General features: G+C 41.2%; 1 protein-coding gene across 4 annotated transcripts in view; it reads right to left on the bottom strand.

The window, feature by feature from the left end:
• Positions 1-16698, bottom strand: part of SCYL2 (SCY1 like pseudokinase 2) — a 50515-nt gene that overhangs the window by 29825 nt on the left and 3992 nt on the right. For 2 of the 4 annotated variants that reach the window (XM_029078903.2, XM_029078905.2), the window contains exons 2-3: positions 9472-9675; positions 2166-2323 (exon numbers count right to left, since the gene is read on the bottom strand). In XM_029078903.2, coding sequence (XP_028934736.1) covers positions 2166-2323; positions 9472-9648 — 335 coding nt within the window. In that variant the 5' untranslated portion in view covers positions 9649-9675. Of the gene's footprint in view, positions 1-2165; positions 2324-9471; positions 9676-11380; positions 11467-16698 lie in introns of those variants that run through there. The other 2 variants (XM_029078904.2, XM_029078906.1) reach the window with 2 other exon arrangements.

The following is a 16698-nucleotide window of genomic DNA, read 5'->3' as shown; positions in this document are numbered from 1 at the left end:
TGATTATCTTATTCCAACAAAAAAATATCTGCAGTGTATTTGAATTTGCCTTCTCTGAAGTTGGAAAGTCTTTTATCCACCTGACTAAATTACAATTTAGAGCACCTCGATCATAAAAAGAAACCCAACAGAAGTTACGTGGTGGATTTATTTTAAATTAAATTAGGGGAAATTAAAAATCTGTATAAGTAATGAGGAGAATTAAATAACCCAACTGATGATACAGAAGGGACTCAATTCTAGACACTATATTTTCAGGTGGAATTCTGTGTAAGAAAGTGATAGCTAACATGACTGGATCCTTAACCTTACCTGTGATCTCTGAGTGCAGAATCAATATGTTCCCTGGATGGTTTAGGATAAAGCTCAATCCAGAGAAACAATGAATTAATTGAATCATTCAGCTCTGGCCCTGGGAAGGGACTCCAAAACCTTGGAAACCTATAGCAGTGATCCAGGCATCCCTAGTGTTCTTCTTTGCTCATGCCAACTTTGTCACAGCAGGAAACTGGAAGAAGCAGTAGGCTTCCCTGCTGGCCCCCTATGATATCCCTGTTGGCCCTGGAAGTAGTTCAGGTAGAGGAGAGTTCTGGAGCTGCCCAAATATCTTATACAGGATGTTAGCTCCCTGGAGCTTCCACTGATGCAGAAATACATCAAAAGCGCCTCTGCCAGAGCTCCAAAACAGCTGCCACCAACCCAACCCCTGGGGGTGCGGTACAGACAAGGGAAAATCGCTTTACTTCCAATTCCCATCATAAATGGAATATAGGACACAGAGATCTGTAAAGCTAGAAAAATTGAGGCACTGCTGGATCTTTCCTCCCAGTGCACCACCACCAATCACAGCTCAGAAACTCTTCCAAAACAAGAAAAAAGAACTTTTGGATTCAAAGGTGCAAAATGTGAATCAAACCCAAATAGACTCAAAGCTTGTTGGGGGCAAGAAATGTGTCCACCAACTCTGTTGTACTGTACTCTCTCAAGTGCTTAGTACAATGCTCTACACACAGTAAGCGCTCAATAGATACACACACAGGGACGTAGCAGAATCGACATATTATTCACTTGCAGCGTCCTCTAACCCCTTCCTTTGGCCAGTAGTAACCATTTGGATTTCATAATACCAGCCTTTACTAAAGTCAATCTTTAATAATGGATCCCGAACTAGAGCACGTGGGAATATATGCTGCTGAGAGAACAGGAGGGAAGAAAATCAGATGTTAAGAATATTTTTTATCATGGTTTCTTAGAATTCCTTAGAACAAAATTTTATGTATTCCATCAATCAGTGGTTTTATTGAATGCTTACAGTTCCCTGACCTGAACGAGCTCACAGTCTAGCAGTCATATAATATACAGTCGCCAAGAAGACGTATTTAAATGATATTTAAGTAACTTGGAACACTAAAAAAAAGCTAAACTCAAAAACATTAATCAAAGCAAAAAAATAAATGCAGAACAGCATCTAACCTGGAACTCATGTTTAAATTTAGATATAATATAGTGCATGTAGGAAGAATGCAAGAAAAACAGAGGAGGTATCTTCTTTTGTTCCCCCCAAAGCTATTACAGCTTCTGGATAACTTTATAACATTGTAAATTCCTGGTGGGTATTGCCTGGGCCACACCTACCAACTCTACCGTTTTGCACTCTCTCAGTGCTCCACAACACAGTTAAGTGCTCAATAAATGCCACTAATCAACTGATACAAAACTGGTTCGACAGTTGCTAAAATCAGTTGGCTTTGTTCGTTTGTATTTTCTCCACAATCCTCCAAGGAAGGATAATTCTGTGGCTGATTTTCCTTTATGAATATTCAATTTATGTTAGCACCAAAAAATATATTAAAAAACTGAACTTGTATTTAAAAATCTGCCTCTACTTCTTGTTTTCTAAGTCTGAATTCTGCCATTAGTGACTTAACACTATCAACTTGTCACATCAGTCTCATGGATACAAAAATACCAGAAAGAAGCTACATTTAGAGTTAATATTTCTCAGTTTAGTATTCATTTTTCAAATCATCCAGTTTTCACTGTAAATGTTTGGGGGGTTTTTTGCATGCAGTATTACTAGCTTTATATAATCAATTTCAAAATGTAAACTAAATTGGAAATGACTTTATAAAGCAGGCCATGGTTTAAACCAGACTAAATTTTACCTGGATTCTTCTAAAGGATGTTGAACAGTGAGAAGTCGAGGGTGTCGAAGTCGGGTTAATTGTTGGACTCCTCGTTTTAAAGAATCAATAATCTGATCTTTTTCAAATTTTTGATACTTGTCAATTAGCTTTTTATCAAAGACGAAAACAGCCACTTCCTAATAAGAGAATTATGTTCGATTAAACTTAAGTCAGCATAGTGGAAACAGTATAAATCACTACAATTTGTCACTAGAGTACAAATCAGTAATATGTAGTATTTTTCATAATAGCATTTTTTTTTTTGGAAAACATCCCAGTCTTAAGAGTGGACATTATTCTTTATATAAAAATGCGTTATTTCGTCGTTTCAGAAAGGTTTAATTGTTTTGGTAATTTGAAGGTATATTAGAAGTGTTTTACACAAAAGTTTTCATTTGAGTCTAGAGTAGAAAAGCCTCATCCTGGGTTTCTAAAACAATGTGGTGAAGATTTGAAACGTTAATGGTTCCAAAAGCTGGGAATGGTGTCTTTCCACCAAGGCAGAAAGTTAGAAGTAGCTTTCCCAAATATATGAAACATTGAACTCTTTATAGCCAGATTAAGGCCAGAAAAGTAGATGCGTCATGGTCAATAATAAAATGAGCCAGACATACTCTGCTGAGGTAACCGGATCTACTACAGATCAAACTTATGCAAAAAACCACATCCCAAACTTATTAGTTCACATAACAGAGCCATGTGCAGACCCAAGGGATGGTACAATTTCTGGACTACCTGATATGCCTGGTCCCCTGAGAGTCAAAGATTTGTCCTAAGGGTACACAAGTGACTGAGAGTTTAATGTGTGGAATCCTGATGAGATGCACTCCACGCAGACCACTGAATTCAACTCCAGCGGCAGGCATTGGGTCACCCTGATGGAAGTTAAATGACAAAAACCTCTTTCTAAACATGCATGCAATCGTAACAGGGATTTTAAAATAAGCGCAATACCCAAGAGGTCTCTGAACCCAACCAAACCAGACCAGGCTTGGGTATACATAAGGAAGCCCCTTACCCAACCTCCGGGGCTCAGGACCCATAGGCTCGGCCCCAACTTTCTCGGGGCTCTAACGCGAGACAAACAAAGGCAAGACTACTGGAAGGATGATAGTCCAAAGCCTGCAACACTGCAGGGGTACAGAATGGATGTTATTTTTTTGGAGCACATGGTCCGGGGATATCCACATGGCTGCTGAGCGAGGCAGAGTTTGGGGAAAGGTTGATGGTGATGGCAAGAATGTGGGAAAAAGAAATTCATGGTCAGAGTTCTCACTACCAAGACTGATAGGTGGGGAAGGTTACACTCACACGGGACATTTTTTGGGGTCAGGAGGCTGACCTACATAAGAGTCATTTTTCTTTAGAACCACACCCTCACTCTAAGGCCGTACAGCAAATCACTGAAGTCAAAAAGTGGCCTCATTACTGAACCACTGGGAAACAGTGGGGCCTAGTAAATAGAGAATGGGCCTGGGAGTCAGAAGGACCTGGGTTCTAATCCCTATTCCGCCACTTGCCTGTTGTGTGACCTCGGGCAAGTCACTTTAACTTCTCTGTCCTTCAGTTCCCTCGTCTGCAAAATGGGGATTAAGACTGTGAGCCCCATGTGGGGCATGCACAACCTAATTAGCTTGCATCCACCCCAGTCCTGGCACATAGTAAGCACTTAAATACCATAAAAAAGGCCTCAAATACTTTTTGACTAATGACCTAGAAATGTAAGTTGCAGTCTCTAATTAGCATTTGTGGGTACATCTTACTTTAGAGAAAAGTGTGCCGCCACTACATATTTTATAAAAGCATCTGAAGTAAAAATGTGTTTGTTTTCTCACGATAGTACATCTAAAAGCATCCAACTAATTTGCATATTTAACATTAAATACAGGAATAGTCATAAAAGTGGCTCAGGAGCTGTGGTACTGAGCTTGAGTTTTCAAACTCAAAAGTTGGAAAAAGACTTATGGCCAACCCAAATAAGAAAGTCTAAGTTTCGAAGACTGTTGGCTTCTAATAAGCAATCGGATCTTAGATTGTGAGTCCCCCGTGGGATAGGGACTGTGTCTAATTCCAACCTGTATATTCTCTCCCAATACTTAGCACTGTGCTCAGCATACAGCAATAAATACTATTACCACTTCTATTAGTAGCTCACGGATTAGAATCATGGTTTCCTTTGTCTTTATTTGAAGCTGCTACAAATTCAAGAATCCCCCTTGTAGGCGATAATGTTTGCAAACCCCAAGTCCCACACCTTTGAATGCATCCGTCCCTAAGGCTGTAAACACTATGGTAGAAAGTGCTGGTGCAAGAATAGAGCCCTGCTGGATGCCATTTGTGAAAGTGAAGGGTGTGGAGAAGAAGGTTAGTTCAGAATTCACGAAATGACTTTATAATGTAAATAAACTTTTCTAGGCAGCCAACAGCCCATCCCATTTGACTAAATTAAAAGCATTTAATGTCAGTGAAAACCATGTAGAGGTACTGGTTCTGCTTTCTGCATTTCTCCTGCAGCTGTCTGGCGGTTAAGATCAGGTCAGTAGCTCTGCACCTGAACTCGAAGGCAGACTGCCTTTCAGGAAATTGTACTTATTGAGCACTTCCTGTGTGCACATAGTTGTACTAAGCACTTGGGAGAATACAATATAACAGACTAGGGAGACATATTCCCTGCCCACAACTATCTTACAGACTAGAAGGGGAGGCAGACATTAATAGAAATAAACAAATTATGGATATGTACTAAATGCCGTGGAACTGAGGGAAGGATGAATAAAGGGATCAAATAGGGGTGATAGAAGGAAATGGGAGAAGAGGAAATGGAGGCTTAGTCAGGGAAGGTCTCTTGGAGGAGACGTCCCTCCAATAAGGCTTTGAAGGTGGGGAGAGCGATTATCTGTCAGATATGAAAAGGGAAGGCGTTCCAGGCCAGAGGTGCAACATGGAAGACAGGTCGACGGCAAGACAGATGAAATCGAGGTACAGTGTGTAGGTTGGGATTAGAGGAGCGAAGTAAGTGGGCTGGATTGTAATAGGAAAGCAGTAAGGTGAAGTAGGAGGGGGCAAGGTGATTGAGTGCTTTAAAGCCGATGGAAAGGAGTCTGCTTGATGTGCTGGTTGATGGGCAACCACTGGTCCCAAGGAGTTGGGACACGTACTGAATGTTTCTGTAGAAAAATGATTCGGGCAGCAGAATGAAGTATGGAGCTGGAGTGGGGAGACACAGGAGGCAGGGGGGGTCAGCAAGGAGGCTGATGCAGTAATCTAGGAGGGACAGGATGAGTGCTTGGATTAATGTTGAAGCAATTTGGATGGAGAGGAAAGAATTTGGTGATTGACTGAATATGTGGGTTGAATGAGAGAGAAGAGTCAAGAATAACGTCAAGGTTATGGGCTTCTGAGACACAAAGGATGGTGGTGCTGTTGACAGTGATTAGAAAAATCAAGGGAAGAATGGGGATTAGGTGGGAAGAAGCAGCGTGGCTTAGTGGAAAGAGCATGGGCTTGGGAGTCACAGGACATGGGTTCTAATCCCGGCTCCTTCCCTTGTCTCCTGTGTGACCTTGGGCAAGTCACTTAACTTCTCTTTCTCTCAGTTACCTCATCTGTAAAATGGGGATTAAAAGTGTGAGCCCCACAGGGACAACCTAATTACCTTGTAACTACCCCAGAGCTGAGAACAGTGCTTGGCATATATTAAGTGCTTAACAAATACCATAACTATTATTATTGTTGTTATAAGTAGTTCTGTTTTGTACATGTTAAGGTTGAAGTGTCAGTAGGACATCCACATGGAGATGTCTTGAAGAAAAGAGGAATGTGAGACTGCAGAGAGGGAGAGAGATTAGGGCTGGAGCTGCAGATTTGGGAATTATCTGCACAGAGGTGGTGGTTAAAAGGAGTGGGTGTAAATGGAGAAAAGAAGGGACCCAGAACTCAACCCTGAGGGATCCCCACAGTGAGGGGATGGGAAGCAGAGGATGAGAATGAGCAGCCAGAGAATTAGGAAGAGAAGCAGGAGAGGAAAGTGTTAGTTTTTATTGTTGTGTTGTACTCTCCCTAGCACTTAGCAAAGTGCTGTGCACACAGTAAGCACCACATAAATACAACTGAATGAATGAAGCCAAGGGTGGATAATGTTTCTTTCACTCATTCATTTAATCGTATTTATTAAACGAAGGGGGTGGTCAACAGTGTTGAAGGCAGCTGAGAGGTTGAGGAGGATTAGGATGGAGTAGAAACTGTAGGATTTGGCAAGAAGAAAATCATTCGTGACCTTTGAGAGGGAAGTTTTTGTGTTCCTCAATCTCTTTCACAGGCTCCTCCTCCGCCTCTCAGCCCCTAACTGTGGGGGTGCCTCCAGGTTCAGTTCTCGGTTCCCTTCTACTCTCCATCTATACCCATTTTCTTGGAGAACTCATTCACTCCTGTGGCTTCTATTACCGTCTCTAAGCAAATGATTCCCAAATTTAACTCTCCAGGCCCAACCTCTCTCCTCTGCAGACTCGCATTTCCACCTGTCTTCAGGATACTCCTTCTTGGACATCCCAAGGGCTCAAACTTAACATGTCAAAAACAGAACTCATCTTCCCACCCAAACTCTGTCCTCCCATCGACTTTCCCTGTCTCACCAACTTCTCTCACAAACCTGTAAACCTTTGCATTATCCCTGACTCACCTCTCTCACTCAACCCCGCATATACATCCTATAACCAAATCCTGTCATAGGGAACGTGTCTACCAACCCTGTTATATTGTACTCTCTCAAGTGCGAACTACAGTGTTCAGCACACTGTAAGCGCACAATAAATATGACTGCTTGATAACATTTCTAGACTCAGTCAGTGGGATTTGAGTGCTTACCATGTGCAGAGCAATCAAACATTCAATCATATGTACTGAGTGTTTACTGTGTGCATGGCACCATACCAATCACTTGGGAGAGTATAATGTAACACAATTGATAGACATGTTGCTTGCCACAACAATCTTACAATCTGGAGGGGGAGACAGTCATTTCTTCCTCTTCATCCAACCTTCTATCACCCTGGTTTATGCACTTATAGCCCAACTCAACTACTGCAGCCATCTCCTCACTGACCTTCCTGCTTCCTGTCTCTCCGTACCCCAGAGTCCCTACTAGAGTCTGCTGCCCAGATCATTTTTCTAAAATACCACTCAATCCTCAATTCAAACTGCTTCCATGTTAATCGAGCACTTATTCTAATTCACCTTGAGTACTGTATCGGCCCCCTTCATGACCTCCCGGCTTCCTGTCTCTCCCCACTCCCGTCCATACTTCGGTCTGCTGCCTAAATCATTTTTCTACAAAAAGATTCAGTCCAAGTGGCCCCACTCCTCGGAAACCTCCAGTGGTTGCCTATTCATCTCCAAATCGAAAAGACACTCCTTATCATCGGCTGTAAAGACTCAGTCATCCTGCCCCCTCCTACCTCACCTCACTGCTCTTCTACTACAACCCAGTCTTCACACTTTTCTTCTCTAATGTCAACCTACTCGCTGTACCTCAATCATGTACTAAGTGCTAAGTACAGTGCTTTGCACAGAGTAAGCTCTCAATAAATACGACTGAATGAATGTCTGTCTCATCAACCTCTCGCCCACATCCTGCTTCTGAAATACCCTGTCTTCATATCCAACAGACTATCACTCTCCCCACATTCAAAACATTATTTAAGGCATCTCTCCTCCAAGAGGGCTTCTGTGAATAATAGTCCAAAGTCAACCAACATCTACACATAACAATAAAATGTTCTTTCAAGACGTCTCATCAACTCTGGCTCTAGATATTAATTATTCAATACTACAAAACCAAAATATAAGGAAAAACAAAATCAGGAAAGTAAGGCTATTTTCAGAACACTTTGCACATTTTGATTTTATTTACATTTAAATTCTAATTCTAAGGAATTTAGCTCCAATACAATCACTAATTTTTTATCTAATATGAACTATGGAATTAGTTATAGACAATGGGCAGTCAAAATCCAAATTTCTGCTTCATGAGAATGACCAAATACTGACTTTCTCTATGGTGCTTTTCATTTCAAAACAACCATTCATGAAACAGGTGATTTGAAGAAGAAATGCAAGACAAGTATTTAGTTTGTTTTTCCTCAAAAATGATCACATCGGAGACCTTTTCCTCAGAGTTTAGAGAAAGCTAAAACAATTCTGGAAATATTAACTTCATTAGTATATGTTGATATAAGATTAGGAATATCAGAAACATTCAGCATTTAAATAACAAGGCACAATTCTAGGACCCATCTACAGGTGACCTATAAAACACAGTGAAAAAGAAAAATAAAATCTGTTGGAAAATAATTTTAAACAATCCACTAAAATTGTCCAAGGTAAACTAAACATTATAGCCTATAAATTTTCTTCTAAACATAAACTAGATAAAAATATTTTCAGGTTGAAGTTAAAATAATTTACAGACTACTGTTCCACAAAACGGTAGAAAATAGAGGAGAATTTCTAACTGAAAAAAAATAACTGAAAGAGAAATTTGTCAGTGGCTTTAACAATACCTAGTATCCTAACCAAGTGAAGAATCAAAAATGAATTCCATAGGAATTGATTTCCTAGACATAAATTTACAGACATACATACAAACATGACTGTACTTCATATATGAAAATAACTAACTCTATATGGTGAGAGTTCATCTTTGTGTGTGCTACTGAAAGGTAAGCTTTTCTATGTTAAATTCATAAAAAATCTAGTAGTCCGCCTTTTTTAACCCTGTCCAAGAGAGCATCACACTAGTAAGTAGCACTGCTCAGCCAACGCAGGGCTGCTGAAAGGCACTGCTGCCTCTCCTGCAACTTAAGAGACTCAAATGGAGCTGCTTATTTTGGTTCTGAATTTAGAGGAGGAGGAGGGAAAGGGATAGATCTCTACAGCGGGGCATGGTTTTGATTCGTTTTTGCACTATGCCATGTCTTGACGTACCCAATAACCCGCAAAGTGAAACAATAGGTAATTACATGTACTAATTTTAGCAACACTTGCCTCATTATTCTTACAATTATTATAACAATGATAAATAAAAGCACACTGCAAGATAAAAACATGAATGGGAAGTCTGCAATAAAAGTCACTCTAAACATGTTTGAAACCATTTTCCTCTGCTTTCATGACAGCTACCACGACTTGGATGATCTATAACGTAATTCTCAATATTTTCAGCATTAACATTCTTATTATATTTGGAATTCAAGAATATATTTTCTCTGACCTTTCATTACCAACCTACCTGCTTTGTTGACTTTTTTGTGCCATTAAAAATCTTCCAGGCTAATCCATTGCCACCACTGGCGATATGCCGACCAACATCAAACTCCCTGGTGACAGGATTCCCCATCACTGCACTGGTGACATCAGCTGTTACTTTCGTAACAGTGCTCTTCAGTTTATTAAGCATGGACTCCATTGTTGCAGTGCTTATGATCACGTTTACCTAGAAGCACAGAAAAGAAATTCTAAATGTTTCTATGATTTGAATTTAGCAAAATAAGACTCGAGATTTTAACACTTAATAGATCTGAAAAAGAAAAGCCCTGCTTGGCACCCAAGTCAATAGCAGGATGTAGTATGACCTCATTTTTGAGTTTCCTGCTACTGACTTCTTGCTTACAGCCTTCTTGCTTGCAACTCCATCCCCTTTCACATGTGATAGATTATTTCTTCCCCATCTCCAAAGTCCTTCTAAAAAAAAAAACAAACACCTCTTCCACAAGGTCTTCCTGGATCAATCTCTCCTGTCTCTCCCACTCTATTTCTCCCCTTATTGTCACTTTAACACTCTCAGGTCACCTATGCACTTGAGTCCTAACCACCAAGCACTTGCAGATCCACTCCCACCTAATAACATTTACATACATATCTTTAGACTCTATCTTGCCGCTTCCTGAGTTTATTTTAGTATCTGTCTCCTCTGCCAGATTACAAATTTCTAGAGAACAAAGATCATGTCTCATAACTCTGTTGCACTCTCCCAAACACTTAATAGGTGCTCTGCAAAGAATAAGCACTCAATAAATACCATCGGTAGCAAACTAGTTTACAAAATGAGAGCTTTATGTAAACATTAACATGGGAGTGAAAGATACTCAAGTTTCAATTCCAAACAACACCACACTGTTTTGCAATACGGCCAAGTCACTTCCTCTTTGTTTTGATTTCCGCAATTACAGTTTGGAAATGATCGACACTTGAGGTTTGTTAGCATTAGGAAGTACTCTGAAGGTAAAAGGTGACAAACCAGTTTTCAGTTTTATTCACTCGATCTTACTTATTACCACCCAGCTTCCAAATTCATTCTGGAAAAAAGCAGGCATTACACAAGCTCCTTTTAGAAAAACTTCCAAATTATTACCATCGACAATTGATGCTGACTTACTGAGTACCAATAATATAACAATCAACTAATATTACTGATTTTAAGCTCTTTTGAGGGCAAGGAGGTCATCTACTTCTGCTGTACTCTCCAAGGCATTTAGACCATACTGTCTAATATTATTAAGTGGAAACCTGTCCACAGAGCAGTTTAATGAACACCTTGGATGGTAAGCATGTGTGCGCAAATTACAGGTGAATAGAAGGTTTGAAAAATATTAGATATGCACATTCTACTTTGCAACAAATTCATAACAAAAACCAGGAATAAAACATCAGTCTAGGGAAAAAAAAAACCAAAAAAAACCACAAGATGCTAGAAATCACCAAGTGACCCAGTAAAATGTTGAACATATGTCTGAAGCCCAAAATTGTTTTAAGTTGTTGCAAAAGTACATCCAGCTCAACTGCAAGGCTCTTTGAAAGTCTCTGTCTAAAAATAGAAGACATCCGTATTTCTCCTGTTTCAGGATTATTTACATTTCCAGTTACCCCAGAGGACACTTTATGTGCCGCTTTCAATTACGTCCACACTTCTGTAGTTTCACATGTATGCTACTTTTGCAGTAAAATTAGGAAATCAATGTATACAGCCTTCTTTTCACATCTATTAACAATGAATTCTTGCAAATTACTGAAACTTCTATTGATCACAGCTGACTTTCAGTTCAAAGCTCACTCCCAAAGTTGACACTGAATCGGTGAGTGTGCATATCCTAGAAGAAGAATCTCTTATGCCCTTTGTCCGTACAAATACAGTCACATACCTTCTCTAGCCCTTTGCTCTTCAGGTGAGCATTGCCAGAACATCGAATTACTACTGGTGGCACGGAGAAATCCTTCTGTACAACACCTCCAGGCAAGGGAAAGATAAAGGTCTAAGTAAAAATGACGGCCATCAGTATGGCAGAGGAATTATGGAAATAAGTCAAGTAACAAATTCCCAAATGAGAAACTTGGAAGTAACACTGGTCAGTCTTGGTCCCACTGGGGATCAGGGGAAGGAAAAAAGATACAGGGGGACTTGGTGGAATCTGGAGAGAGCGAGACTAATGGCTCCTAAGTCTCTGAGAATGGGGGTTGCAGGTGCTTGGCCAACAGGGCCCTGAGGGGCTTTGCCATATTCCATTTCTGCTGCTTGGGCTTTGTCCCTAAGGCTCCAGGTCATGGTTCCAAGATTGCCAGCTCGGCTACAATCTCCTTGGCATCCCCAGCTTCATCTCCATCTGCCCATTCATTCATTCATTCAATAGTATTTACTTAGCGCTTACTATGTGCACAGCACTGTACAAGCATTTGAAATGTACAAATCGGCAACAGAGACAGTCCCTGCCCATTGATGGGCTTACAGTCTGGGAACCAGCCCTCAACAGCGGCTGCTCCTTTCTCACATCGCCTGGCCTTTACGAGGCACTGAGCTGTGCCGCCGGTCACTCCATACATGCTTTCCTGTATGCAGGGAATCGGAAGGGCAGCCGCCTGGTTAGTCCGTCCAGGCAGGGGGGCTGGGGAGAACAGGGGACGGTGATTCTCCCTGAGATATTTGGGTAGAGCTAGAGGACAAGTTTCTATCAAGGGAGATTTCTCAGCGAGGGAAATGAGGGAAAAGAAGAATTCCAGACAGACGTTCCTGTGGATTTGCTGTGCAATGGGGGCAATGTTGCACTGCATTCTCTCAAGAAGTGTGGCCTAGTGGAAAGAGCACAGGCTTTGAAGGGGCCTGGGCGCTTAGAACAGTGCTTGACACACAGTAAGTGCTTCACAAATACCATCATCATTATTATACTCCCACTTCTGCCAAAGGCTCGCTGTATGACCCTGGGCAAGCCACTTAACTTCTCACGCCTCAGTTCTTCTGTTCTCTCTCCTACTTAGACTGGTGAGCTCCATGCAGGTCAGGGACTATGTTCCATTCCAATTCGCTCAGGGTTTAGAACAGTGTTGGACACAAAGAAAGCACTTAAATACCATTCAAAAAGGCACTTAGTACAGTGCTCTGCACACAGTAAGCACTTAATCTGTATCATTGATTGGTCTCCCCTTTGCCCAAAACAATAGGGTCTTCAAGATGAGTAGGCAGGTCTTAAATCTAAATCAATATTAGGTTTGCCTGCAGACAAGATGAGTCAGAAATAACAATAATGGTATTTGTTAAGCGTTTACTATGTGCAAAGCACTGTTCTAAGCAGTGGTGGGATACAAGGTGATCAGGTTGTCCCACGTGGGGCTCAGAGTCTTCATCACCATTTTACAGATGAGGTAACTGAGGCACTGAGAAGTGAAGTGACTTGCTCAAAGTCACACAGCTGCCAAGCGGCGGATCTGGGGTTCGAACCCATGACCTCTTATTCCTAAGCCCAGGTTTCTTCCACTGAGCCACTCTGCTTCTCCAGAAATCTGATATGGTTCAGGATATACTAATGAAGGTTTAATATTATTCTCTGAGAAGAGTTACCAAGTTTCAAAAACTTTGGGAAAGGAGAAACAACAACTCCTGGTACAATGCAATGTTTAATATCAAGCAGAAAATGATTTTATCTCACATTATATCCTATTTTTCTCTATGACCTGGAAAAGGCAATTTCAGTTTTATAGGTTCAAGGAAAGTTTTTTTTGTCCAAAATTATAAAAGAGTTTTTAATGAAATGTTATAAACAATACCAGGAAAGCAATTCTAGTGCTAATGGATTTAACCACTGGAACCCCTAATATTCAATGATATTCTTGGGCCTTGAACAATGATCCAATGGCACAAACTGAAATAACAAATATCTCTGTCTTGTTCACATTCTTGATTTCAAGACAATTTTAGGGTGACAGGTTCCACAGTGTGGTTCAAAGCATTCTATACCAGACAACAGGTCTTAAGTAACCTGCACTCTGATCCTTCTTGGCATGGAAAAGACAGGAAGCCAGGTACAGTATTTATATCAACTCTCTCTTGCAATTTAGTGGGGAGTTCCTCAAGAAAAAAAAAATATTACCAGAGTCTCAATAATTGCAAATTTCTTGTGGAAAAAAAAGCAAACCTGAAAAAATGAAGCTTTTTAAAGTTTTAAAGATACCAAGATTTCATCTATCATTGCAAGAAATAAAATTTACAGAAAAGTTAAAAATTAACTTCCTAGATCCCTGGTTCTTTATTATGTATTTCATTCATCATATATTTGTGTGGAACAATGCTCTTTTTCTGTGCACAGGCACTTTTTAAAACTGGCAAAACAAAATGCACGGAAAAAGAAAATTTGGGGCTTGAAGGAAGTGATACTATTCTGTACAGAGTGAATATGTCTGACAGACTGCTCTTTCAACCTAATAAAAATGAAGATGAAAAAATTTGAAAGTGTATTGATTTCATACTAAATATTAAACTGCAAATATATCCCTATTTATAGTGTTTTTTGACACATCACAATAAAAACAAAAGAGAAACATAGGTCTAGTATTTATGACAGAATATGAACAAAGGGACGGTCTAATTTGAGGTGTCATCATATCCTCAACCCTGTCCCAAGTGAGATGCCTCACGCTTAAAACCAGAACAGATTGACACATACACAAAAGAGGACTATTTACCCCAAGACCTCCCTTAGGCTAGTGGCACTTGGTTGCACCATGGTTAGCCCAAGGAAACTCTGCTTCGATAGCAAAGAGGCCAACCTGCCCCAGAATTTCCTCAACTTCTACTTCTTGGGCTCTACATTTGTGCTCTACAAAAATGATGGAGCATCAGGATCGTGAGGCTGGGATTTCCCAATCTGCTCCTTCCTCTGAAGCCAAGCAAACCCGGATCCCATTCTCTCCCTTGATTCCTGCAACCCCTGACCCAAAGTGGAAATCTGAAAAACATTTCCTAATCTTCCAGCTCACAAACCCTGACCTCTGGCTCCTCGTACTCCCTCTTCACTCTGGGAAACCAGAGGAAAGGAAAATATGAAGCGAAGGAGCCAAGAAGCTAAGGCCCTTCCCCTCTGCAGAAGATAACAGACCCTAGCATGTAAAGAGAGAAAGGGGCCAAAGGGTGAAAACTGAATCAATGATTACAAGGATCCCAAAGGAAAAAGATTCAAGGGTCATTGGAGCCTATAGGCAGGATCAAGAGAAAAATAAAACTAGATCCCCATTTCCTTGCCCCAGTGACGGTGCTGTAAAATTCCAAGTTTCTGAGCTGTCAGACACAGTTTTTTGAGCTTACAGGATAGGCTGCATCAGGGGATGGGAGGATGTAAATTGGGTCCACACCTCTGCATAAGTGGGGGGAAAAAGTCACAGAGGCCCATTGGGTTGGGGAAGAAAATACCTTTGGTTAATACTGGGATATGGGTGATCACCTAGGCCAAGATTAGGGGAGGAAATCAGGTCCAGGTTTCCTCCCTCAAAATTACTGGTACTGCCAGACCCCATTCCCTTCTCCCACAGCAGCACTACCAGATTCCTTTTCCTCCCTGGCAGCTCCAAAGGACAAGGGAAGTAAGTGAGCTGGAAATCACCAGAGAGATACTGACTTAAAAAAAAAAAAAGCAGATAAATAGGGAGCCACCTCTGCCCCCAACACACACACACACACACACACACACACACACACTTTTCAAAAGTAGATATACGTCATCTCTTGTGCAATGGGGACTATGGCACATTTTAGCTGACATTCTCCCCGCATAAACATTTAGCCCTTCACCCATGGTTAACTAGAATTAATAGGTTCTATGAAATGGTGCCAATTTCAGAGTTGGAAAATCCAGGTATTCTAAAAAGGTACAATAAGGAATTTAACAGCTCAAAGTGACTCCATACCCTGGCCTTCTAGCCCCCACCTACTGGGAGGAAGAGAAAGCCAGAAGCAATGGGGCCTCTAGATTTCTCACTCCCTTTCCTCAGTTCCCCATGCTGATGCTGAGGAGCTTAAAACCACCACTGCTCACCACTGTTCTTTCCTGCCTGCAATTTGACATGAAAAAGAGAATAAAACAGAAGTCTTCCTGATAGAGATCTGTTTCAAATTGGATCTGCTTAAACCTACAGACCGTAGGGGTGGGACTAAAAGGAACCCAACAGCTTTGGGGCAGGCTCCTATCACATATGGACTGCCTGCTCCTTCTCCTATCTTTTTTATATTACCCAGGTTGAAGAGGTCAGCAAAATATTGCAGGGAGAGGATGGAGGGAGGAAATCACTCCTGCACAGACATTTACACATACTCATAAGGGCTATAAACGGGACACAGTGAAGGCTGGCTCCAAACCGCGCCTGGACAGAAATCCCGATAGCGTTCAGATGGAGTCAGGCTGAGCCTGAGCCTGGTCCGGCCTCTTAACTTTTAGCCTGTAAAGGAGGACCCTAATGTCTGGAGCTTCCACGCAGTTAAATGTTGGGACCGGATCAGAATCAATTCTTTCTAATCGTTAGAGGAATTTAAGGGTGCGGAGACAACTGTGGAAGGACGATGGCAGATGTGTGTGTAAACCCGAGGGACTGGATGGGGGGTGGGAAGAGGGTGTGTGTAAACAGTCTTGGATTTGGGATGTAAACTCGCTGCGGGCAGGGAATGTCTCCTATATTGCGCTTAGTACAGTGCTCCACACCCAGTAAGTGCTCAATGAGTACAACTGATTGGTGGATGTCTGGGTGTGAGCACAACTCGATATGTTTGTTGTATGTGGGTGAAGGTGTATGTGTTTTAGTACATTACATATTTAAGGGAAGTGTTTGTACCAAAACATTCTCTTAGGGACAGAAATATGTAGTCTTGCCAAAAAGAACAGCAGTCCTCATCCAATAACGCTCTTCCTCATCTCCTCCCCCACACCTAGTATAAGTGAATATGCTAATGCTTCCTTCCCTACAAAGGAAAGCAGTAACATGGATTCACAACACTCCTGCACTCCCTGCACGACTTCGTTCTCTCTGAAAACTTAATACGATCACGAAGGTGCCATGAAGTCTAACACGTATCCATTCTATAAAAGTTGATAATTACAGTGGAGTCATTTGGGCATAAAATGTTCACTTTCGCAGTATAACTCGGACGGCCTGAAACTTTTTTTCCACTAAACATGTCCAAACAGGGATCTGGAGCTAGAAACTA

This window comes from Ornithorhynchus anatinus, chromosome 14 (genome assembly GCF_004115215.2).
Source record: "Ornithorhynchus anatinus isolate Pmale09 chromosome 14, mOrnAna1.pri.v4, whole genome shotgun sequence".
In the NCBI taxonomy this organism is placed as follows: domain Eukaryota; kingdom Metazoa; phylum Chordata; class Mammalia; order Monotremata; family Ornithorhynchidae; genus Ornithorhynchus; species Ornithorhynchus anatinus.
This window is presented reverse-complemented; position numbering and strand designations above follow the sequence as displayed.